The 26,939-nt window shown below is 40.3% G+C and overlaps 1 protein-coding gene across 1 annotated transcript in view; it reads right to left on the bottom strand.

Moving 5' to 3' along the window:
• Positions 1-26,939, bottom strand: part of FAT3 (FAT atypical cadherin 3) — a gene marked incomplete at its 3' end in the record, with an annotated part of 711,881 nt that overhangs the window by 149,296 nt on the left and 535,646 nt on the right. Inside the window, exon 6 of the mRNA XM_081241325.1 lies at positions 27-341. Coding sequence (XP_081097451.1) covers positions 27-341 — 315 coding nt within the window. The remainder of the gene's footprint in view (positions 1-26; positions 342-26,939) is intronic.

The raw sequence follows: 26,939 nt of genomic DNA, 5'->3' as shown, positions 1-26,939 counted from the left end.
GTTATTGAGGTTCAGAAAAATCTTACCGTTAGAATGTCATAACTCCCTGCTGTAAATTGCTTTCTGGAAGAAACCATGCCAGTTTTAGGGTCAATGAAGAACTTTCCATCATCATTCCCATCCACGATACTGTAGGAAATTTCTGCGTTGGGGCCCTCATCTCTATCAAATGCAAAAGCCCTATAAATGGGTTCTCCCCTCTTCTTCCGGTCACGTTCTGGCAGCTTGATCTGGTAGACCTTCTCTGGGAACTGGGGCTTGTTGTCATTTTCATCCAAAACCTGAACCACCACCCAAATGGTTGACTGTTTTGGAGAGAAACCACCATCTGTCACAGTCACCTGAGTTTTGAAAGAGAAAGCATTTTACAATTAGAAAAGAGAAAAACATTTTTTGCCACTCTTTCCCCTGCCACCCCATGAAAGGTCTATTCTGTGCCTTAGGGTATCTCAACTTCTCTTATTCCTGTAGTTCATGTCAAATGCATAACTCTTCATAGTTCATCCATAAAAGCAGGGAAGGCCCTAAATCCAGTAATGGAAATCATTGCTGAAAGGGTAGGAAGGAGGCAAGGCTCTTATTGTGGTGTGGGGTGGAGAGGGAGAAGAAATAGGATTGACTTTATGAAATGTGTCAGGTTATATAGCTGTAGTAGACTTAAAATATGCTCCCCTCAACAGACAAAAAAAACAATATAACCTTTATTATATGTTAACCCATGGGTATTTCATCTAATTCTTGGGAACTGCTATCGGCATCCGAATTCCTTCAGTATTCATGTTCCTTTCTTTCTTTTCCATCTTCCTGTAAAATTTGTGATTTTTACATTGTCACCGAACAAAAGGAAAACTCTGAAGTATACTTCACAATTTTGATGGCTGGTTGTAAGCACCTTTGACAGTTAAAATATGTTTTTAACGGTCACAAAATAATTTTTTCCTATTTGGGAAGTGGACGGGGATGGCCAACCCCTTTTCACATCTGAGATGCTACTCTTATGCGTGTCTGTGAAAACTGAGAGAAGAGAGAAAAGAATAATATGTAGATAAGGAATTTGCATGGCAGATGTAAAATGTATTTGAGTCTTAGTGTGAATAATCTTCTTCTTGGTCATAGTGATGATAATTATTATCATATTAATACTTAATATGCAGATGGTGCCATATAAGCACTCTTCCATATATTATCTCATTCATTTTCCAAAAACACTCTCCTCAGTAAGTGGAGCGGTTTTGTTTACTTGCATTTTGCAGGTGAGAAAACGGAGGCTTGAGGTCTCATTGTTATTAAGCCTAAAATCAGGTATTGAACTTTTGGCAATTCTTGATATTGTGTTTAACCACAAAACCTAGAGGAACCTCTACTCAATCTTTAAATCATTACCTTGAATAAGACAGCTTATTACCTCAAAATACATATTTGGAGGCTGGAAGAAACATAAAGATGCACTCAACATCAATAGGAGAAAAATTACAGTAAATTACAGCCCCTGGTCATCCAGTTTTCCACCTAATGAAGCAACCTGACAGGAAAAATGAGGGGAAAAAAGGCCCAAAATGTGGAAAAACAAATTTATGGCTTTTTACAAAATGGAACTGCAATCTAGTTAGGTTTCTCTTACAAGCGGCTTAGGAGGATGGATTTAATAGACTTCCGAAAAATTTTCGTAGGAGTTCTTGCTTTCTTTGAAAAATCCATCACCCTGATACCAAAACCAGACAAAGATACCAAAACCAGACAAAGATACTACAAAAAATAAAATTACAGACCGATCTCACTGATGAATATAGATGCAAAAATGCTCAACAAAATACTAGCAAACAGAATCCAACAACACATTAAAGGATCATACACCATGATCAAGTGGCATTTATCCCAGGGATGCAAGGATTCTTCAATATACGCAAATTAATCAATGTGATACACCATATTAACAAACTGAAGAATAAAAACCATATGATCTTCTCAATAGATGCAGAAAAAGCTTTTGACAAAACTCAACACTGATTTATGATAAAAACTCTCCAGAAAGTGGGCATAGAGGGAACCTACCTCAACATAATAAAGGCCATATACAACAAACCCACAGCAAACATCATGCTCAATGGTGAAAAACTGAAAGCGTTTCCTCTAAGATCAGGAACAAGACAAGGATGTCCACTCTCACCACTATTATTCAACATAGTTTTGGAAGTCCTAGCCATGGCAATCAGAGAAGAAAAAGAAATAAAAGGAACACAAATTGGAAAAGAAGAAGTAAAACTGTCACTGTTAGCAGATGACATGATACTATACATAGAGAATCCTAAAGATGCCACCAGAAAACTACTAGAGCTAATCAATGAATTTGGTAAAGCCGCAGGATACAAAATTAATGCACAGAAATCTCTTGCCTTCCTATACACGAATGACAAAAGATCAGAAAAAGAAATTAAGGAAACAATCCCATTCACCACTGCAACAAAAATAATTAAATACCTAGGAATAAACCTACCTAAGGAGACAAAAGACCTGTACTCAGAAAACTGTAAGACACTGATGAAAGAAATCAAAGATGACACAAACAGATGGAGAGATAAACCATGTTCTTGGATTGGAAGAATCAATATTGTGAAAATGACTATACGACCCAAAGCAATCTACAGATTCAGTGCAATCCCTATCAAATTACCAATGGCAATTTTTACAGAACTAGAACAAAAAGTCTTAAAATTTGTATGGAGACACAAAAGACCCTGAATAGCCAAAGCAATCTTGAGGGAAAAAAAACAGAGCTGGAGGAATCAGACTCCCTGACTTTAGACTATACTACAAAGCTACGATAATCAAGACAATATGATACTGGCACAGAAAACAGAAATATAGATCAATGGGTCAGGAGAGAAAGCCCAGAGATAAACCCACACACCTATGGTCAACTAATCTATGATAAAGGAGGCAAGGATACACAGTGGAGAGAAGACAGTCTCTTCAATAAGTAGTGCTGGGAAAACTGGACAGCTACATGTTAAAGAATTAAATTAGAACACTCCCTAACACCGTATACAAAAATAAACTCAAAATGGATTAAAGACCTAAATGTAAGACTGGACACTATAGAACTCTTAGAGGAAAACATAGGAAGAACACTCTCTGACATAAATCACAACAAGACCTTTTTTGACCCACCTCCTATAGTAATGGAAATAAAAACAAAAATAAACAAATGGGACCTAATGAAACTTAAAAGCTTTTGCACAGCAAAGGAAACTATAAATGAGATGTAAAGACAACCCTCAGAATGGGAGAAAATACTTGCAAACAAATCAACGGACAAAGGATTAATCTCCAAAATATATAAACAGCTCATGTAGCTCAATATTAAAAAACAAACAACCCAATCAAAAAATGGGCAGAAGACCTAAATAGACATTTCTCCAAAGAAGACATACAGATGGCCAAGAAGCACATGAAAAGCTGCTCAACATCACTAATTATTAGAAAAATGCAAATCAAAACTACCATGAGGTATCACCTCACATAGGTTAGAATGGGCATCATAAGAAAATCTGCAAACAACAAATGCTGGAGAGGGTGTGGAGAAAAGGGAACCCTCTTGCACTGTTGGTGGGAATGTAAATTGATACAGCCACTATGGAGAACAGTATGGAGGTTCCTTAAAAAACTAAAAGTAGAATTACCATATGAATCAGCAATTCCATTACTGGGCATATACTCTGAGAAAACGATAGTTCAAGAAGACACATGCGGGCTTCCCTGGTGGCACAGTGGTTGAGAGTCCGCCTGCCGATGCAGGGGACACGGGTTCATGCCCCAGTCCGGGAAGATCCCACATGCCACGGAGCGGCTGGGCCCATGAGCCATGGCCACTGAGCCTGTGCGTCCGGAGCCTGTGCTCTGCAATGGGAGAGGCCACAACAGTGAGAGGCCCGTGTACAGCAAAAAAAAAAAAAAAAAAGACACATGCACCCCAGTGTTCATTTCAGCACTACTTACAATAGCAAGGTCATGGAAGCAACCTAAGTGTCCATCGACAGACAAATGGGTAAAGAAGATGTGGTACATAAATAGAATGGAACATTACTCAACCATAAAAAGGAATGAAATTGGGTCATTTGTAGAGACATGGATGGACCCAGACTGTCACACAGAGTGAAGTAAATCAGAAAGAGAAAAACAAATATCGTCTATTAACGCATATATGTGGATTCTAGAAAAATGGTACAGATGAACCAGTTTGCAGGGCAGAATATAGAGACAGATGTAGAGAACAAATGCGTGGACACCAAGGGGGGAAAGTGTGTGTGTGTGGGGGGATGAATTGGGAGATTGGGATTGACATATATACACTAATATGTATGAAATAGATAACTAATAAGAACCTTCTGTGTAAAAAAAAGAAAAATCTATCCAGTTTCCTTCCAAGGTTATTTTCCCAATTGGTTTGTTATGTTTTACAAAAGAAACACGTCAGGCCATTAGGTGCCAAGGCTGGATTTTGACTCTTGAGCTTATTCCTGGACATGGTAAGTTCTGGAGAGGCATGTTTTACTGCTGCTGCTGAACTAAAATGTTATACTCCCAGGTGAGCTGTGTTGACAAAAACATGTTGATTTCTTGGCTGCTCAACTCCTCTGCCTCTCTTTACTGCTTGAACGGCCCCATTTCCAAATCCAGACAACTCTCACTGTCTCTACCGTGCACAAAATCACCTCCTCATTGCTTGTCAACAAACTCCCTGCAGTGGGCTCCGAGGTGGAGCTCTGGGGCTGCCTCAGGGCCAGGTGGTTGCCAAGGAACAGAGAGGCCCTCCTGGCTGCAGTTCACTGCTCACTTGAGGATCCTGCTGCTATAAAGATGCTTCCTTTCGGAGTTGACCTGGATTTAAAAACCCACATCTTCGAGGTATCTGCTTATAGGCAGGAAAGGGTGGCAGCTGCACAGGCTCATGGAGCAGCCTCCACGCACATGATGGGAAGCAGGCACACCTACATCACCGCCTCACCCTGGGTACCAGCTCTCATGCTCCCTCAGGCCATGCGGGCATCCTTCAGGTGCTCCAACACAGTGTCTTCCATCTCAGGTAATTTGCACATGCCGTCCTCTCCCCCTCCCTTCACTGGATCTTGCCTACTCATCCTTCGGATCTAGCTGAAATGCCATTTCCTCAGAGACGCCTCCTTGACCTCACAGACCAAGTGCCAGCCTCGCACTCTCTCCGCCTCCTGAATTATGTACTCTTAATTCACCCTATAATTTTCTTTTGCAACACTTACGGTTGTGGGAATTAATTAAATACATGGTTCTCCACCAAGCTGATAGGATACATAAGGGCAAAAACAGATTTTGCGTTTTTGTTCACTGCTCTCACCTTTGTGTCAAGCCATGCTCCATGTTTACTTATTTAATAAATTAGACTCTAACTCAGGTCCTATTTGGACAAGATCTTTAGCCAAAGCTGTCTCACCTTGTAAAGCCTTCATAGATCATTCAAGGCCCTTTATGAAGTCACCCCAAGCTGCCTCTCCACCCATAACACCTCCATTTCCTTACCCAAGGCTTTAACCACCACCTGTTTGCTGATCATTCCCCGATATGCACTCTTGTGTCTAAACCACGTTCCCTACCTCCAAGCCAATGCGTTCAACTATTTCCTAGGAATCTTCTCTCTGGACCCTCACATGCACCCCAACCCCCCAAAAGTCACAGACAAATCATTATCCTCAAAGCTCCTCCTTCTCCCATTTGTGTTGTCTCAGTGATGACCACCCCCCACCCCCACATTCACTCACACACTGGTCTGCACCAGAATCCTGGGCATCCATCTAGTGTCCCTGTTCTAACTATCCACATCCAAGCAAATGTGGAAGCTAGCAGGCATCTCTCATGTGCACCCCTCACACCAATCTCTTCTGCCATACTGCCCTGGGACAGGCCTCATTTACATCTTGCTTGGACTCCCGCAGAGGCCTCCTGGTCTCCCTGCCTCTAGCCTTCACCTTTGTTGTAAGGCGTTATTTCTTCCTCAAAAATCTGATCATGTCACTGACCTGCATAGCATTTTTTCAGGGGCTCCTTGAGGCTGAGGATCTGGCCTGCCTTGATTATCAACACGTGCTACCTGCCCCTTTCCACTCTCCATGCTCAGCTACATGGTGAGCCTGGGGGGTCCTGAGTATGCCATGTTCTTACACCTTCATTCCTCTGCATAGCTGTTTGTCTCCATAGAAGGCCTTCTTTTGAGAATACTCCTGACTCATTCCAGAAGCTTCAATTCAAACACTCCTTCTGCGAAGCCATTCCTGCCTCCTGCAGACCGCCGTAGACACCCTCACCTTGTTCCCACTCCACTATGTGCATAGTTCCAGGACGCTAATTATCATCTTACAACTTTATGTGTCTGTTTGCTTGTTGGTCTGCGCTCAATCCTTCCAGACCATGAGCAACTTGAGGTCAGGGACCATCTCATTCCTTGTTCTGTTCTGACACCTGGGACAGTTCTAAGTGCCAAATACATGTTGTTGAGTGAAATTGAGAATTAATCTACCCCAAACTCTTCCCTATGATAATAAATGGAGAGAACATTCAGACAGTGAAGGGTCTCTGCTTCTTTACCTATAGGAAATGAAGAGACTGATAACGTAAGATCTCCCAAGTGCTTTATGATTCTCTGAATGGGGGTCAGGTAGAGGTAGACACAATTTTAACTGTGCACTCTGGGGTTCATACCCATCTTGTGTCACTGAGAACATTGCCGATCCCATGATTACTCATAACGATTTCTAGCTACTTCTAAAACTGTGCTTGCCACTGTGGACAATTGTCTACAGTTTACTCAACTGATCTATTTGTGTGTTGGCTCCTTCAGGACACTGTGAGCCACTCGAAGGTAGGAAGCTTGTTTTCTTCATCTCTTTCCTGGAAACTAGTGTACTCTTTTTTTTTTTTTTTTTGCGGTACACGGGCCTCTCACCATTGTGGCCTCTCCCATTGCAGAGCACAGGCTCCGGACATGCAGGCTCAGCAGCCATGGCTCACGGGCCTAGCCGCTCCACGGCATGTGGGATCTTTCCCGGACTGGGGCACGAACCCGTGTCCCCCGCACCTGCAGGCGGACTCCCAATCACTGCGCCACCAGGGAAGCCCTAGTGTACTCTTGATAAACGTTTGCTGAACTGAACTAACTCAAAGTCTTAACGTCCGTTATCACTCCTCTAGACCCACTCATGTCTCCAGCCATGTTGGTACCTGGAATATTAATTGTTGACAATTCCATCAGCTCCTCAGACTTCACACTTCATGCTGTGCTAGACCTCAGCCCATCACGTGGAATTATCCTATATGGAAGGAGGAATAGCACTGGAGACCTAAGCCAAACTGAGATGAATCCCTATTATATCTCCTCCTCTGCATCATTTTTCATTAATGATGCAAGTAATTAGCCATTGTTTAGAAACTATCCATGTGTCCTCTCACTCTGACACCCTAACCTAGATTTTCTGCTCTCATCATTGATCAATAGTCAGTGGTTTGGCAATTAATCAAAGTTCTGAAAGATTAATTTCTTTAGTTATTTACAGCTAACAAAAGGAACCAGAAATAACACAGTACCCCTGAAAGGACAGTACAGCCCATTTCAATTTTCTATGATACCCTTGTGGTCTGTGAATACCAGGCAGAGCCAGAAGGCAATCAGCATGGCCCAATGCATTATGATGACAAAATTACAATGAGGAACCTGTTGTTAAGTCTATCCATGGAAGATGCAAGAGCTTTATAGGACCAAAAATGCGTGAATGTTGAGAATTCTGGAGTTATGGCAGCTGGTGGAAGGCCATGTTTCTCAATCATTGACACTGCCTGATGTATTTATTTTAGTTTTACCTCTCCATGTAGTAGAATATAAGTACATAAGCTGCTTGAGAGCCGAGACCTTGTGTTTTGTCCACTATCTTGTCCCCAGTGATTACAAGAGTGTCTGAGAATATATTCAATATTTCTAAGATGAAGAGTTCAATTCTGTCATTCTCTTCAACTCTTAATTTACCAAAAATGGCTATTTCCAGGCCACTAACCACTGGACTGCCAGGGAATTCCCCTATATTTAAAATTGTAAACCTCTCTTCAGGGATTACATATCTCCCCCCTGCTCCACTTTATATTTGCCTTTGACACTTTATATCATCTGATATATTATATACATTTCACATATAAGCTTGTTTATTGCATGTCTCCCTCTTTAAGAATATGAGCTCCGTATATGCATGGATTTTCATCTCTTTTGTTCACAGATATTTCCTGAGTATCTACAACAGTGGATGTAATAAGCATTCAATAAATATTTGTTAAATGAATTAATAAAATATTCATCCAGTGCCTTCTAGGTAGAAAACTCTTTTCTAGGCAAATTGGGACATCAACCAACCAACCAACCAACCAACCAACCAACCAGCGAGCATGGATTCCTATCAAATTCACCCCTCCCCCATGCCCCAATCCTCTGCAATGTTCCCGACCTGCAGTCATCTGGCCTTAATTTAGATATTTTCAATAAGAAGAACTAATCCCTTATGAAGCAGCCCACTTGTTGTTTGATAGGTTCAATCTTCCCAAAGTTCTTCTTCTTATTAAACCTGTTTCTATCTACCTATTCTTAGCCTAGACTGACTGTAGCTTCCTATAGACTACTTTTACTCTTTGTAACTCTACAGAAAAACTCAAATTCCTCTCCCACATTGTCCCAGTTATCTACTGCTGAGTAACACCAAATTAGGTGGCTTAAGATAACCATTATCTTTTTATTAACTCTCCTTGTTCTAGGGGTTGAATGGAGCAGTTCTTGTGTGGAATCTTTCATGCAATTCAAGTCATAGGTATTTGGGCCTGTGGTCATCAAACAAGTCTTTTGGTTGATGGTAGCCACTGGCTGGGACCTCAGCTGGGGCTGAGGTCAATGGGCCCAATATGTACAAGTAGCCTCTTTGTGTGGCGTGTGCTTCCTCACAGCATGGTGGCTGGGTTCTGATCAAAAGCCCTAAAGGACAGGAAGTGGCAGGTGCGTTTCTTAAGGCTTGAACTCAGAAACTGGCACATAATCACTTGATCCATATTCTGTTGGCCAGCAGTCCCAGAGTCCAGATTCAAGAGGTGGGGTCATAAACCCCACCTCTAGATGAGAAGAGGGTCAAGTAATTTGGGAGTTATATTTTAAAACTACCATACTCATAAATCCTTAAGGATATTTGAGAATCCTCACCCCAGACTGAAAAAAAATTCTAATTCATATAATCATCTCTCAGGTCATTCATTATGTATAATGAATTGCTATTCATTATACTGGTTGCCTCTGTCAGGATGTTTTCTTATCTACCAGCTTCCTTCTTAAAATACGATGGCCAGGACAAAACAATAGCATGTCAAACTTACTCAGACTTGTGTAAATTGCTGTAGTCTTAGAGACAATCTCATGTCCCTTTATTCAGCTCATGACTCTACTTATATTGAGTGGCAGTCCTGTCACACAGCTCTGTGACATGATTGAATTAAATCATTTAGGTCTTTTTCTTATGAGGAGCAATAAACTATAAGTGTGTGGTTTCCTTTTGAAGGCCAAAGTACAGGATTTTACATTCATTCCTATTCAATTTCATCTTACTGGAGGTTTTGGCTCCCTATTCTAGGCTACCGGGATAATCCTACCAATGACAGGAGGCAGGTATCAAAAGCTTACTAGGCATCGAGGACTCACTGTGAGAGGCACAGCCCAAGCTCCTTTAATTGTTCCTTTTGTTGTTCAAACAATCTCATGAGACAGGTACTACAATTACAACCCATTTGATAGACAAAGCAACTCAATTTATGGACTTGTCCAAGGTCACACTGCTCATAGTGGCAAGGCCTTGTTTTACTCCTGGCTGCTTGATTTTAAACCACGGATCAGCACACTACAGCCAAATCTGGACACTTGTTTTTGTAAATAAAGTTTTATTGGGTTGCAGTCACACCCATTCATACCATCTATGAACATGTTATCTATGACTGTTTTCCTGCTTTAAAGGTGTAGTTGAGTACTTGAAGTAGAGATTGTATGGGCCACAGAGCCTAAAATATTTGTCATTTGGTTCTTTACAGAAAAGTTTGCTACAATCTCTCTTCTAAACCTTGTGTTCCGCTGCCTCTTTGGTTACACAGATATCACTGACTGCATGTCTGCTTTGCTCAGTCCTCTGTGTGGTCGTTTACATTATCACGATTTTTCACAGGAACCCTGGAGACACTGCCATTTCTATTCTACAGCTGGAGACAATAAGACCCAGAAGCGATGTAACTTTTGCAAGGCCATTCAGCCAGTAAGTGACGGGACGTGGGTTTGCACCCCAGTCAGCTTGGCGTCCCAGCTCCTGCTCTTTTCCCTATCCTGAGCAGCCCGTCCCGTGTAGAAGCATCTGTTAACCATCTGTTTAAAATTCCCTCCCTAAGTGTGGCTTTGGATCAGCATCAAGCTCGTAGCTGTGCTTCTAGAGTCAAGCTTTTCCCTCCTTTGATAATTCTGATCATCTTCGTCTCCAGCCTTGTGGCACCCTTCCTGTTCTCCTCAATTGCTGAAAGACTGCCACCAGGTCATGGGTCGTGGCTACAACTTCTTTCAGCTCTCCAAGACTTATTTAGTGCAGCTACCTCTTCTCTTACTATTTTGTTACACATCTACATCTTCAGCTCCCTCTTACAGAATTCGCCATGCCCTTCGCCCTGATAAAGGCAATGGGAGGAAGAAGGGTGAAACTGAGTGGTCCCCAGTGGCCATTTCTGTTATCTCTTACTCATCAGGCACTTAGTGTTTACTCTGTGCACATACTCTTCTAAGTCTTTAATAAATATTAACTCATTTATCCTTATATCAATCCCAGGGGGAAGGTGGGATAATTATTCCCACACGGCAGATTAGAAGGAGGCTTAGTGGGACTTCCTTGGTAGTCCAGTGGTTAAGACTTCGCCTTGCAATGCAGGGGGTGCGGGTTCGGTCCCTGATCGGGAAGCTAAGATCCCACACGCCTCGCAGCCAAAATGACAAAATATAAAACAGAAGCAACACTGTAACAAATTCAATAAAGACTTTAAAAATGGTCCACATCAAAAAAAAAAAAAAGAAGAAAAAAAAGAGGCTTAGAAAGTAAAGTGGATTCCACCTGGGCCAGGGTCTGTGCCCCTAACCACCACCCCACGCTGTCTCTCATCTAAATGCTCGTCCCAACTCTTTCCTGTGAACACGGTTAGAACATGTCCTTTCATTGGCCTCGGTACCATCATTTCAGCTTTGAGCAAAGCTGGCAAGTCTATGGCACGCGGGCCTTGGCTGCTCCAATCTGGCAGCTGCACCCTGAGGCCACAGTAGGCATCAACAGTTCACTCTTCACACCGCAGGTGGGATGTGGCCTCACACGTCTAGGATGAAATCATCCAGAGTGCTGTTACTACCAACCCATCTGCCACTGTCTAGGCTGAACACGCCCCAAATCCCAAATATCTCAGCCTCCCGACTTGGCTGCCGCATACCTTCTGCCCATCTGGCAATACCCCTTCTTCTTCCGAAGTACTCTGTGCCCTTTTTCTGAGTCTCCTGATTGGTCTGAGCTATTTCAGCACCTGATACTCTTCTAAAGCAGAAGACAAAGCTTAAAAGAGATTTATTTTTACCTCCCCCTCATTTCATTATCAAAAGTCTAAAGACCTGGCTAATAGATTCTGTGCAAGGAAGAAATCTAAAGATAAAGCCATTTAAACTAAGGCAGAGCTTCCAACCACATGAGGCAAGTCAGTGTCAGATGTGCTGCAATATTTGATCCACCTAACTCTTGAGTAGAAGCCTGTGACCTCTTACAGCTGGATCTCTAACTGGGGCTGGCCTTTCCCTTTACCTAAAGGTATCATACAAATGTTATCATCTTCTATGTGTGCCATAAAGGCAAAATGGTTAGGAAGCCCTGTAATAAATTACAAATAATGTCACCCTTCTCTTGGATCTGATTGTATTCTAATACAATATGCCTGGAGGTCACTGGATTCAAAGAACACTCTCTCCATGGGTAGGATTTTAGATGCTGGTGCTGCTGATGGTTAATTCTGGTGAGGATGCCTATGTATTTTCACCAAGGACCAGTTGTGGATAGCACAGTTTTTACCACTTACCTGTGCTTGGGTGTCTCCATTTATGGTCACCACACAGGTAGGCAAATGGATGAAAGGACCACTGTTGAGTATTTTCTTATCCCTGCCATGTTGCCATATGTATTGCAGAAACTCAGGGTAGGAGAAACTCTCTTTCCTTACCTCTATTATATTCAGGAAAACACAATCACTAGACTTTAAGAGAAATCAAGAGTACATGGAGTTTAGACCCCATTCTGCTTCAATCTGCTCACTTTACAGATGAGGAAATGGGTGTAGACCAATGAGCTTCTTAACCCAACATGATATTACTGGCAATAACCTCAATCTTTCCAAGAGATTAGTTCCACAATTTCAAACTGCCCTTTGAGTTTCAAATGAGGCATACATTCATAAATTCTCAGATATAGATATCTGTGTGATTTCAATATGGCAGAGGCTTTAATTTAGGTATTTTTCAAAATGCTAGACTCTTGAAACAATAAAAGAAATGTGTTTAGAGTAGATGTTATGTTTACTTTTCATGTTTACTTTTTATCTTCAAAATGCTTCCCAAACATTAAATCCTTAATCCACCCAAGATAGCAGAGGAGAGGTTAAAACAACTTTATCTCCTCTTCACAAGTGAAGCAACAGAGAATGACCTTCTCAAAGAATACTCAGGGGCTGATACCAAGGCAGGGGGTGGAATTCAGACCTGTCTGCCTATGGGTTCAGACTCCTGCATTGCTGGGAAGACAAGTGCTTCCTGACATTTCTAGAAAGGAAACTATGAACAAACAGTAAATAAGAGGGTAGGTTTCAAACGAGGAGCCACTCTTGAAGATAAACTTTCTGAAACCCCCAGTATCACTCATATATTCCATGGAGGAGGAAAAGAAATAAAAAATCAGCCTTAAACTAACTGCCTTTATATTTATTACATGTAATTCCTCTTATTTGACCTATAATTTGGCATTAAGAAACCAAGTGGGGATGGGAAGGTATCCTGGTCCCTTCCCACCCTGCATTCCCTATCCCATGTTGCTATGTATTGGGTACAGTTGAGGGACATATTCTCAGGTATTTCAGGAGATGTATTTACTAGGTTGAATACATTTAGAGAATGGTTTGTTTTATAAGGGAAGAGTCTCTATTTGAAATTTTTAAAAAGGAAGGGATGAGGAATGAAAGGAAAGAAAGGAGGGAGGGGAGGAAGAGATAAGAGGAAGGAAAAGAAAAGGAGGAAGAAAACATTAAAGTATGTGGTGAAGTAGGGAAGGAAAGAAGGGGAGGAAGGAAATAAGGAAGGCAGGTAGGTAGGTAAGATTTAAGAAGAGGTGAATCTGGATGGAATAGAGCAGTTTTCTGAAGAGAATAGGGTGTATTACCTTCCATACAGAGAAAGCCATTGACAAAGTCATGGAAACAAGAAAATCCATTCACTTGGATAAAGAAGATACAGTGTATATATACAAAATGGAATATTACTCAGCCATAAAAAAGAATGAAATGTTGCCATTTGCAGCAACATGGATGGACCTAGAGATTATCACACTAAGTGAAGTTAGTCAAAGACAAATTGATATCATATGATATCACTTATATGTGGAATCTAAAAAAATAATACAAATGAATTTATTCACAAAACAGAAACAGACTCATAGACATAGAAAACAAACTTATGGTTACCAAAGGGGAAAGGAGGGGTGAAAGGGATAAATTAGGAGTATGGGATTAACAGATACACATGACTATATGTAAAATAGATAAGCAACAAGGATTTACTGTGTAGCACAGGGAACTATCTTCAGTATCTTGTAACAACCTATAATGGAAAAGAATCTGAAAAAAATATAAATATATAACTGAATCACTTTGCTGTATACCTGAAACTAACACAATATTGTAAATCAACTACACTTCAATTGAAAAAAAAACATTCACTAAATGCTAGGATTGCCAATCTTTGGGGAACAGATTAGAAAAATCTAATGAGAGTTTGCTCTGAACTGTCTTTCAGAAAGTTTGTTTTTCCTAAGAAGTTGTTTTTGAAAAGGTACAAACCAGAGGGGCTCCGTGACCCATGGAACCATGGAACCATGGAAGTTAAGTCTTCAGGCCATTGAATCATACTCTTCATTTTTGTGATCTTTCTCCTTGCCCAAAGATACCACATTACTGGGGAGCCCCAGGACAAAATCTGCTCACAATCCATCCAGAGACAGTGCACCTGTGGTCTGTCTTATGCAGGGCATTGTTTCCCACAAGTCTGTGAGCCACTCCCAGGGCTAGTACAGTGCTAGTGCAGAGTTGGTGGTCAGTAAGTATTTGTTGGTTGAATGCATGTTTGAACCTTGTATCTCAGGACAATGAAGGCATCTTTTCCTTGTCATGTGTAGACCCAGCAACTGCTAAATGGCAGCTTTTTTAGAAAGATCCTTGACCGATTCACTTTGGCAGTAGCTGCTAATATTACATCTTTGTCCAAATCTCTTCTTCGCACTTCAGGAAATAAAGTATTTCCCAGCCTGACATCTCTTAAAGCTTTTCTTTCCCTGCAGAGAGGTATACATCAGCTACTAATCTCATCACATTTCCATTTCCTTCCAGGCTCATCCGCTCATCATTTTCTATTCATAAAACTTGCTTGATTCTAATCTTCCCTATCAGCAGGAACTAAACACCTCCTCAAAGTTTATTTAGAACGATGATGATTACCACACATGTGCTAACTCCCCCTTTCAAACAGATGGGTCCAATCTGTGTGCTCACATGTGGACCATTAAGAAAGTTCTGCCATGAACCAAGATGTGACATCACATTAGCCCTGGGACTAAATCCCCCTGCACTATTTCACAATTCCCCTGACACCAAGGCCTTAGTCAATCAGTACACTATTCCACGCTCCCCTCTCTGTGAAACAGAATCCACCAGGTATGAATTATAATGGGAAGTGTATATTAGTAGCTTTCCCCTCTATTTCACAGCACCAGACCTCACACTTTAGGTTACTTTTATCCTGGCAGACTCTCATGCCTTAGCTCCATTGATGATGTGATTTGGTTGTAAGCTCTAACACTCTCCAGGCACCAGATTTTTGGTCTCTCTTTCCACAGTAAAGGCTTAATGTAAAAATAAGGACACTGCTCTACTTATCAGCTCAGGAAACACAGCTTTTCTCCTCTCAGCAATTCAACCTAGGTTTGCAGGGCAACTTAGTGGGTTTTTAATACTTTGTCTACCTAAAAATATGAATTTTAAAGCTATTAACTTAGAAAATTGAGGCCCATGTGTATGTATGATAGCACATATGGACTAAGGGAGGGATCATGAACTGGGGGCCGAGAGATATACTTTTATTTGGCCCATACAGTTTATTGAAAAATTTCTGTCTCCATTGAAAACTAGAGAGATATCACATAAAAATTCAAATGCCCAGTGTCTCCTGAAAAAATCACAATAACTGGCCCACCCCTCTCTTTTGTGTTCCTAACTGCTGCCATGTCAGGTGTCATTCATCATCAATACTGGGTAGACATTTTTCTTGGAGTAGAGAAATATTTCTCACTATCCACATTCCTATCAAAAATGGCTATAAAAGATAGATGGAGAAGACTGCATATTCAAAGGCAAAAATGGAAGACAGCATATTTCTTTTGGTAAGTGAAGTACATTCTCATAAGTTTAATATGCAAACACTCAGCCTGCTACATACTTCACTCATGATGCCCGAGTGGGCTCCGTAGACGTTTGAGTTTGTAGCCCTTGGTTCAAGGTCTTGGTAAAAATCTCTCCCTAATGACAGGATGTATTTATATTTGCATGTGTGGTAGAGAGAAAAGCATAGCTCTTGGCAGAGTCTGTTAAGAGCAATATAGATGCACCTTCATCATCATTCCTTCTCCAGGTATTGTGATTGCAGATACTATGGTTTTAGAATAATTAAAAGTTTGCAAAAAAAAAAATAAGGCATCTTTGGCCATGCGATCATTTAAACAAGAAACATGAGTCATCTTGAACACTTCTCTTGCTTTCCTCCCACATCTCACCAGTCATTAATTAGGGATCCTGAAGCTGTGAAATAGAAACAGGTGTCCTTCCTCAGGATGGATGCAGCCCTGCATCTGGAGGCACAGCTTGGTGACAAAGAGTGCAGGCCAGATTCATGCCCAGGGACCACCTTGACCAGGAGTCCCTGAGCAGGGCACAACCTGTGTCACTCCAATGACAGCCCTGAGGAGTTCTACCTCTGAAATGTCAGTTGTAGCTCTTGGTTCTTTCTTCTCTCTTCTTGGGGTCCAGCTTTCATTATCTTCTACCTAAACCAATGCACCTGTCATCAACCTGGTCTCCCTGCCTCTGGTCTTGCCTCTCCTGAGTCCATTCTTTTGAAGGCCAGAGAATCTTCTAAAATGAAATTCAGATGATGTCAATCTCCTGCTGAAAGGTCTTTAATGTCTCTCCATTGCTTAGGACAGATTCCCATAAAATGTGTCATGGAGAACACCAATCCTGCAAGGTGAAGAGGGTCCAGGATCCGAGAAGTTTGAAGAACGCTATAGATCTTTCTTGGAACTTCATGATGCACATAAGCAGAGTGATGGCTCGGAGAAAATCTAAGCAAAGAAGTTGCCTTAACGTTATTTAAACCAGCATTTCCCAAGCTTATTTGACAACAGAATGCTTTTGTTGAGTGATGTTTATTAACATCCTTCATATTTGACATTTCAAGGAACATACTTTGGAAAGTGCTGAATTACAGGATAAAGTCCATACTCTTATTATTTATTTATTTTTGGCTGCATTGGCTCTTCGTTTCTGTGCGAGGGCTTTCTCTAGTTGCGGCAAGCAGGGGCCACTCTTCATCACGGTGCGCGGGCCTCTCGCTATTGCGGCCTCTCTTGTTGTGGAGCACAGGCTCCAGACGCGCAGGCTCAGTAGTTGTGGCTCATGGGCCCAGTTGCTCCGCGGCATGTGGGATCTTCCCAGACCAGGGCTCGAACCCGTGTCCCCTGCATTGGCAGGCGGATTCTTAACCACTGCGCCACCAGGGAAGCCCCATATTCTTCATATTAACCTACAAGATTCTTGAGTATTGATACAGCCTGTCCACTGGGCTATTCTCAACCTCTAGTTTCCACCCACTCTATACCTAAAGTTTTAATCACATAATCAGATCACTTATTCAACAAATATATACAGTGCTTACAATGTGCAGGGTTTTAGACATGGGGTATACAGTGGTCAGCAAGATGGGCTCCTTCCGGGACCTCAAGGTCTACCTGTTCTTCTAACATGAAGCGTATACTTCAACACCCTCGCAGCTTTGCTGGGGTTCCCACTGCATAGAATTCCCTTTACTTCCCTGTTCTTGCAGTTCTTTCAAAATCCTCCAAGGCCCCATGCAATGTCTGTCCTTTTATGATGTCTTCTCAAGAGATCATGTTCAGATAGGATTACTCCTTTTCATTTCTCACTTGACTTGATTTCATGTACTAATACAAAGTTGATCACACATCTAATTATTACATATCTGTCCTCTTTAACACCATTGCATTGAACTAGCCTGTAAGCTCCCTGGGGATGAAGGCAATTCCACACCAATCACTATATTGACAGCATCCTGCATGATATCCCAATACATAATAAATGCTAAACTAACATCAGTTTCTTTTGATATTCATAAGAGGCATCAGGGAAAAAAGCCCTCCCTTGGTGAAGGAATTATTTATCCTGCTTTATTTTCTTATTCTAGTGGCATGTTATCTTAATTTTGAATCATAGCAGAGATTGTTAATAAATTAGGATAAATTAGGTAGATATCCTATGGGTTAGAAACAAACATTATTCATTATCCCATTAACACAGCCATTAAGAAGCCTGTTTTCTCTTGTATTCAACACAGAACAGGTTTGTTCTTTATACATGATAAAATAAAAATCCCCGGGGAAACATGGCTCAGGATACAGCTACTAAAAGAGAAAGATGGTTCCTCCTAGATATTTAAAGCATCTTAATTACTTTCACAAGACAAAAGGGAGCATATGCAAGTTTTAAATAAAGATCAATTCAGTAGACTTAAATAGATTCACAAAGATAAATTCAAGGGTGAATATAATGATCAATATGCAATATTTAGGAAGTATTTATCACGTATCTGAATTCAGCAAATTTGTTAGATATGTATTTACATTCATCCAGTTTTTGCCTTCCAGGGGAATATAAGACACATACCCAGTCCGAGGTCTAAACTATGTCTCTTCTTCTGGAAGCCTTCAGAATTTATGCTTATTTCTATCAAACCATCTGTAAGTCTGTATTAAAACTGTCTGTGAGTTCCTTGAGGGCAGGAACTGTGTCTTTCATTTTTCCATTCTCAGTACCTAGAGCAGGATGAATGAAAGCAATGCATGGAAAAGTAAACTGCCAAAGCTATGAAAACTCAGCCATGAAAAATATTAGCAATAAAATAATTCCATGCTGTATCCAGAAAATGAAAACAATCACAAATAAAAAATATAAAACCTATCCATCAAAGAGCCTAGAAATGTTCATATTGTAGTAAAGAATGTGAAAGAAAAAAATTACAGATGCTCTAGTATCCCTTTTATTATAAATTCTTGAAAATATGACTGTTGCAAAATCAAGAAGGCAACAATTTTCTTTTTAAGCATTTATATATATATATATATATATATTTTTTAAATCCCTTCTTCCAGAGATAAAGAAAAGAAAAAAGCCAAATTATCTTTTGACCATGGAATCAAATAGATTTCACAAATCCAATAACTTAAGAAAATAAATAATAATCTGAAAGAATTTTTAAAAAATGCCAAAAACTTCCACTTTGTTCCTCGTCAACACTACCTATTGAAATCCCACTTAAAGCCTAATTCTTCACTTTTCACTCTTCAGCAGTAGAGGCAGAGGGCTAAGTAAAAACATTCTCATCATTATGCCCCAGGCAGCCCTTATCACCAGGCCTAAGTAATGAAAAACAGTGGCTGGTGAACTTTCTGCCCATGTCAAAAGCAAAATAGATTAAATGCGTTAAATCATCGAAGATAAATGAGTCACACTGCCCAGGAGGCAATTAAAAATGTATAACTCAGTTGTGCATCTATAAACTCTAGAAATAGTCTTTTTGCCCAGCCAAAACTATTGAAAAGGCATTTGAAACAAAAGACCTCCAAGAAGTACTCAGTTTCTCTGCTGGGTGGAGATATAATACAGTAGTTTCCACAGATGATACTTTACAATCTTGAATTTTATTCTTGGAGTGAGATTATGATGATCAGATATGACTCCCTTTGATGTACCATATTCACACGGGCCACCATTGTCCCCGTGCTTAACAGATACACCTTCCCCATTCATTTTGTGAACCGGGGCTTGCCACTGCCAGGGCAGTTCTACTTTCTCTATTTCCTCCCCAAACTTTCTTCTCAGAAAATCATGTCCACAAGTACCTACGAGTGAAACCTGAGATCCCTGGTGGGCAGCGCTGGAGAAAAGTGAATAATGCATAATGAATGTCTCTTTGCAAGAACTCTACTTAGCAGGGAGCTGAAACTATTTTTACTTTATGGCAAAAGCACTCTGAGAGAAATATTCCCAAACCACATTTCAAAATGTGTGAGAGGCAGCAGAGGTTGCCAAGCACTGGGTGAGATTTAACACCACTGCACACTCAGGGAAAGTTGAGGTGTTTTGCTCCAATTGTCCTGAAAAATCTCATTCCAGACATAAACATGGAACTTTGTGAAGGTGAAAAGTTCCTTTTCCTTCTGGCTTTGTCTAAGGAGTGTTTCAGGGATCCCAATATTTGACCAACGTAAGAAAAAAGAATTCACTAAAATATATGGAAAATGTCCTAGGAAGCATTATAATTTGACAGTAAGAGGAACTGGCTTATGAAGCTCCCAAGCAGGTTAGATTTTTACTAGAATAAAAAACTAACAGAAACAGACTCCCAGACATAGAGAACAGACTTGTGCTTGCCAAGAGGCAGGGGGATGGACTGGGAGTTTGGGGTTACTAGATGCAAACTATTACATTTAGAATGAATAAACAACAAGGTCTTACTGTAGAGCACAGTAAACTATATTCAATATTCTGGGATAAACCAGAATGGAAAAGAATATAAAAAAGAATGTATATATGTGTAACTGAGTCACTTTGCTGTACAGCAGAAATTAACACGACGCTATAAATCAGCTATTCTTGAATTTAAAAAAAAACTCAGCAGAGAGCTTATGATAAAACTGACTCTTGAATAGACTTAAAGTGGGTGGGAATATATATTGATCATAAAAAGTTATCAGTTTCCGTGCTCCAATGAATAGGCCCACAGCCTTTCTTGGAAATCTCCAGAAATTATTCAAACAGAAAGATCACACAAGGCATCAGGACGTTGTGTCAGCAGCAGCTGAAGGCTACCTGACAATGAACGATGTATGGCTGTTATCCAGGTTCTGGTCCTTTTGGTTTTGAAATCTGATGGTCAGGGGCCCAGGACACATTGCTGCAGCCCAGGGCAGGCTGAGCGTGAGATGACCTGTGCTCTCACAAAGCTGTCCCCCTCTGTTGTTTTGGGTCCCTGAGCCAGATCAAGTCTCAGGGCTCTTTCTCAGTGCTTTTGAGTTTAGTGGGTCTGTCGCCAGGGTGATTTATTATTGAAAACCACAGGGTGACAGGGACTCTTTATATTCTGGATCCCTAAGCCACTACAATAACATCATTGATGCCACCTCATTCATGCCACCCTTTTGGAGCACTTTCACATCTGTGATCTCATTTGTTCTCCCAATGAATTGACTAGGGAAGTTGGTCAAGCAATATTAATCCCATTTGACAGCAGATGGAAGACCCAGCACAGCACAGGGTCCAGTCCAGGCTGATGCTATGACACCCTCGCAGACTCACAGGACACCAGCTTGAATTCACATACACTCCTAGGGAAAATCAGCTAAAAGTGAGGAAGTATCATATCTTGATATACGCAAGTGTATCGTTTATATTAGAATACATTGAATTCACTATTATCAATCTGAAATATGCATTGTGTTCAATAATTACTTCTTGGGGACCTGCAATGAGAAAGCACTCTTGGGGGGAGAGATTATGAAGATAAATAAGAACCCAGTCTCTGCCTTATGTGAACTTACCGTCTGGAAGAGACAACAGATATGTTTACAAATAATGAAGGGGTGATGGAAGAGAGAAAAAGCTCTATATGTGGGCTGTGTATGGAAGTAGTCTGTCTAAAACTTCTTAATGTGTCGTCAATGCAATGGCACCTGGGGTGTCCCAGGGAACCCGGTGTTTTAAAGGAATGCTCTTTACTTTTGGAAAATCAAAGTCCCAGAAAAGAAATCTGTATTATTGATTTCTCTTTTTCTAAGGCGATTATGGAATTCTTCCTCATAAAGTGAGATGTTTTTAAGTGTATCTGGAGTGATGTAGTTGTGTTGTTTTGGAGGGCTGCCCAGAGGATTTCTCAAGGTTCTGTTTGTCCTTAAGACCTGTACTTCTCACAAAAAATGCTATAGAAGAAAAGATCATAGCCTTACACATCTTTTTTTTAATGGGTTTATAGGCTATCAAGGTTATTTACCACTGATTCTCAGCTCCCCCGCCTCCCCTGCCCCTCTAGTCCTGTGTCAATGTGAACAAGGAAATAAGTAGTCCTAGTTGTTTCATAGCCTTCTTAGAACCAAGAGGGTCAAGAGGGATGCTAGCTTCTGGATGACCTGACATCAAGGACAGCAGGGCGGAAGAACTAGGTTTCTTAGCATCTTTACACAACTGAGCAACTCCTAGCACTGCATGGCTTCTGGACTCTTGTTATGTGAGTTATGTGAGTAATACATTTTCTGACTTAAAGTTTATTCTTCCCAAATTTCAGTAACTAATTCCACTGAATTAAATAAACAAAAAGTTAAAATAATTAAATAAATATTTGAATTTTTATTTTTATATTTCATTGAAATATACTGAGATTTCTGACTGTTCATTTTTAGAAATTCTGTGTCAAAATTGAACTACCCAGGTAAATTCTTATCTAATGGCTGGGTCATCAATTTTAGTTATTCACATGGCTTTATCATGTGCTCCTTTATGAATAAACTTTCCTACACACACATGCAGGCGCACACATATACACAGTGATGCAGACATACACACTCTGTGGTTTAGGAAGATGCTTTGGGTGAGGTCCTTAACCTGCCTTTAGATGCTGTAGGTAGGGATTAGGATCAAATTACTTGCATCTGACATCACCACATCATAATAGAACAAAATGCTCTTTGCTGTTCTTTAGACTATAAGTACTGTGGCTAGCCAGAGAGAAACCCTGCTCATAATGAAAGGACCCCAGATAAATGGAAATCAGAGACTAAAATCAGGGCTGGTATATCCTCTTTGTTACAGAGCGTACTCAGTAGACCAGGCAGATTACTCAAAATTCCAATTTCTTCTCCCTCTGCTGACAGTACACTTCATCTTGTGCTTTTCCAAACATTTTGAATTGTGACTGAGAATTCTGTGAGGTATTACTGCTTCAGTCTTCTGAAAGTTGCAATTAAGTATGCTCTATGTAGATGTCACCTCGCCACCTTTTTGGAAAGGTATAAGAGAAAAAAATTAGCCTTCAGAGGAAATGAATTCATAGTTAAGACTCTTTCTTCTTCCTTAACCACATTCTGTTGTCTCTTTGTGGCAACAAAGGTCTGTAATCAGAGTCTGGTTCCAGCTTTCTAAAGGCATCAATGAGATGAGCAGGAGTGGAGTGGGAGGGTCGTATCTCCCTTTACACGTATGAAAGGAGGAAAAAAAAAAAAGACCACCCTGGAAGTGACTGAAATTGCATCTGAGTGACAGATCTTTTAAATGAATGGATCAGATTCTGACCAGATAGCTCAAATACTAGGAATCGTTCTTTTTCAAAAGGGTACAGGTGTTGTTATATTTATGACTTTCTTCCCAAAGACAAACTTTCTACGATCTCAGTAGCTAAATGAGGGCTGGGGACTTTCTGGAGCTTTTGGTTGGACAATGCTAATGGCCTCTGGCAGCAGGGGTTCAGAGAGAAGGCATAGGTATAGCCTTAAAATGGATTTGTTGTTTTAGCAGTCTCATGTGGGTCTGACCAAACACCTACAGGGTCAATTGGCATTCTTTATTTTCTATTACTTAACAACAGTTCTGCCTCCACATGCCATTCTTCTACTCCATTTCATTCTTTTGCAGTGTAATTGGGTTCTACTGAATCAATGGGAATCGTTTTCATGGTTACCTGAATGCAGTCTGGTGGCCTGTGGGTGAGGAAATTACAGTGTGCTCTGTGGAGGGTGAACATCTGGGCCTGGGGAGCATCCTGCAAGGCTGGGGTCATAAAAGTCATTATCTTGTTCATTTCAAAAAGCTGGTGGACTGGGGACACCTCAGCTCAGGCTCTCTGCTGGTGTTTCTGAAATGGCAGCTCCAGATGGAGCTGTGAAATGTCTGTCAGTGCAAACAAGTCGGCTGCCAAGAGTGGGACTTCTCCACGACCTGGAAGAATAACTCGGTTCCCAATCAGGGCACTGTTCAGAAGCTCGAGGAGGATCACACTATACCTACAAAGAGCCATCTCCAAGATGGTGGAAAGCAAGAGAAAACCAATACTTCTGGATCACAGAGGTTTGTGTTTGATTCCAGTTTTTCCACTGCTTCCAAGCTGATCCAACCTTTTGGAAAGTTATGTAAATTATGCCTCAATGCCCATGTCTGTTATATGGGAATAGTGATATATAACTCATAGAGATTTTACTAGAATTAAATGAAATGTTCTGTTAGTTATTCAGCAAGCATGTTTAGAGCACCAACTACCTGCCCTGGGAATAAAAAGATAATAGATCCTCCACCTCTGTCTTCCAAGAGCTTTCTTTTCCCCCATTGCAAAATGATTACCACTATAGCTGACCACCCCCATTGCATCACATAATTACCATTTCTTTCTTGTGGTAAGAACATTTAAGATTTACTCTCTCAGCAACTTTCAAGTATATAACACAGTATTTCCCAAGAAGGTATACAAATATCCAACAGGTACATGAAAAGGTGCTCACTAATCATCAGAATCAAAACCACAATGAGCTATCACTATATACTTGTTAGAATGGCTACCATCAAAAGGACAAGAGATAAGAATTGTTGGTGATGATGTGGAGAAAAGGGAATCTTTGTGCACAGTTGATGGGGATGTAAAGTGTTACGACCAAGAGCTTTGAGTCTAGTAGTGCACATAAGTGTCCAAAACAGTACCTTGCATGTAGCTGATGTTTAATAAATATGTTTGCTTTTTACTAAATGATTTTCTTTTAAAATGTAAAAAAACTTATTTTAAAATTTTTATTATTTTTATAATTTTCCTTTAAAATTGTTAACATGCTCATGGAAGCAGAGTAACTGCTATCATTAATTTCTTTTTTTTTTACATCTTTACTGGAGTATAATTGCTTTACAATGGTGTGTTAGTCTCTGCTTTATAACAAAGTGAATCAGTTATACATATACATATGTTCCCATATCTCTTCCCTCTTGCATCTCCCTCCCTCCCACCCTCCCTATCCCACCTCTCTAGGTGGTCACGAATCACCGAGCTTATCTCCCTGTGCTATGCAGCTGCTTCCCACTAGCTATTTATTTTACGTTTGGTAGTGTATATATGTCCATGCCACTCTCTCACTTTATTGCAGCTTACCCTTCCCCCTCCCCGTATCGTCAAGTCCATTCTCTAGTAGGTCTGTGTCTTTATTCCCGTCTTGCCTGTAGGTTCTTCATGACCATTTTTTTGTTTTTAGATTCTATATATATATATATATATATGTGTTAGCATATGGTATTTGTTTTTCTCTTTCTGACTTACTTCACTCTGTATGACAGACTCTAGGTCAATCCACCTCACTAGAAATAACTCAATTTCGTTTCTTTTTATGGCTGAATAATATTCTGTTGTATATATGTGCCACATCTTCCTTATCCATTCATCTGTTGATGGATAGGTTGTTTCCATGTCCTGGCTATTGTAAATAGAGCTGCAATGAACATTGTGGTACATGACTTTTGGAATTATGGTTTTCTCAGGGTATATGCCCAGTAGTGGGATTGCTGGGTTGTATGGTAATTGTATTTGTAGTTTTTTAAGGAACCTCCATACTGTTCTCCATAGTGGCTGTATCAATTTACATTCCCACCAACAGTGCAAGAGGCTTCCCTTTTCTCCACACCCTCTCCAGCATTTATTGTTTGTAGATTTTTTGATGATGGCCATCTGACCAGTGTGAGATGATATCTCATTGTAGTTTTGATTTGCATTTCTCTAATGATTAATGATGTTGAGCATTCTTGGATGTGTTTGTTGGCAATCTGTATATCTTCTTTGGAGAAATGTCTATTTAGGTCTTCTGCCCATTTTTGGATTGGGTTGTTTGTTTTTTTGATATGGAGCTGCATGAGCTGCTTATATATTTTGGAGATTAATCCTTTGTCAGTTGCTTCATTTGCAAATTTTCTCCCATTCTGAGGGCTGTGTTTTCATCTTGTTAATGGTTTCCTTTGCTGTGCAAAAGCTTCTAAGTTTCATTAGGTCCCATTTGTTTATTTTTGTTTTTATTTCCATTTCTCTAGGAGGTGGGTCAAAAAGGATCTTGCTGTGATTTATGTCATGGAGTGTTCTGCCTATGTTTTTCTCTAAGAGTTTTATATAGTGTCTGGCCTTAAATTTAGGTCTTTAATCCATTTTGAGTTTATTTTTGTGTATGGTGTTAGGAAGTGTTCTAATTTCATTCTTTTACATGTACCTGTAACAGTTTTCCCAGCACCACTTATTGAAGAGGTTGTCTTTTCTCCACTGTATATTCCTGCCTCCTTTATCAAAGATAACGTGATCATATGTGGGTGGGTTTATCTCTGGGCTTTCTATCCTGCTCCATTGATCTATATTTCTGTTCTTGTGCCAGTACCATACTGTCTTGATTACTGTAGCTTTGCAGTATAGTCCGAAGTCGGGGAGCCTGATTCCTACAGCTCCGTTTTTCTTTCTCAAGATTGCTTTGGCTATTTGGGGTCTTTTGTGTTTCCATACAAATTGTGAAATATTTTGTTCTAGTTCTGTGAAAAATGCCAATGGTAGTTTGATAAGGATTGCATTGAATCTGTAGATTGCTTTGGGTAGTAGAGTCATTTTCACAATGTTGATACTTCCAGTCCTAGAACATGATATATTTCTCCATCTATTTGTATCATCTTTAATTTCTTTCATCAGTGTCTTATAATTTTCTGCATACAAGTCTTTTGTCTCCTTAGGTAGGTTTATTCCTAGATATTTAATTCTTTTTGTTGCAATTGTAAATGGGAATGTTTTCTTAATTTCACTTTCAGATTTTTCATCATTAGTGTATAGGAATGCTAGAGATTTCTGTGCATTAATTTTGTATCCTGCTACTTTACCATATCATTAATTTCTATTTGCTTGTCTATCTATCTACATCCATCCATTCATCCTTCTAATCATTCATTCATGTACAGTCTGTGTCCATCAGTTTAACACACACACACATCTGGAGAACAAAGGATTTAGTGTTCACTGGACTTCTGGGGTGCCTGAAAATTTGAGGGCAAAAGCTGTGTAAATAATGACTTTCATGACACTATCTTCATGGCGTGGTCTTAAGCAAATGACTTTGTCCTAAGATAGTGAAATCTTCTTCCAGGAAAGACCCCTGTGTGAACTGTGATGATTACTCTCT

This window comes from Mesoplodon bidens (genome assembly GCF_964165515.1).
Source record: "Mesoplodon bidens genome assembly, chromosome: 7".
Classification (NCBI taxonomy): Eukaryota; Metazoa; Chordata; class Mammalia; order Artiodactyla; family Ziphiidae; genus Mesoplodon; species Mesoplodon bidens.
This window is presented reverse-complemented; position numbering and strand designations above follow the sequence as displayed.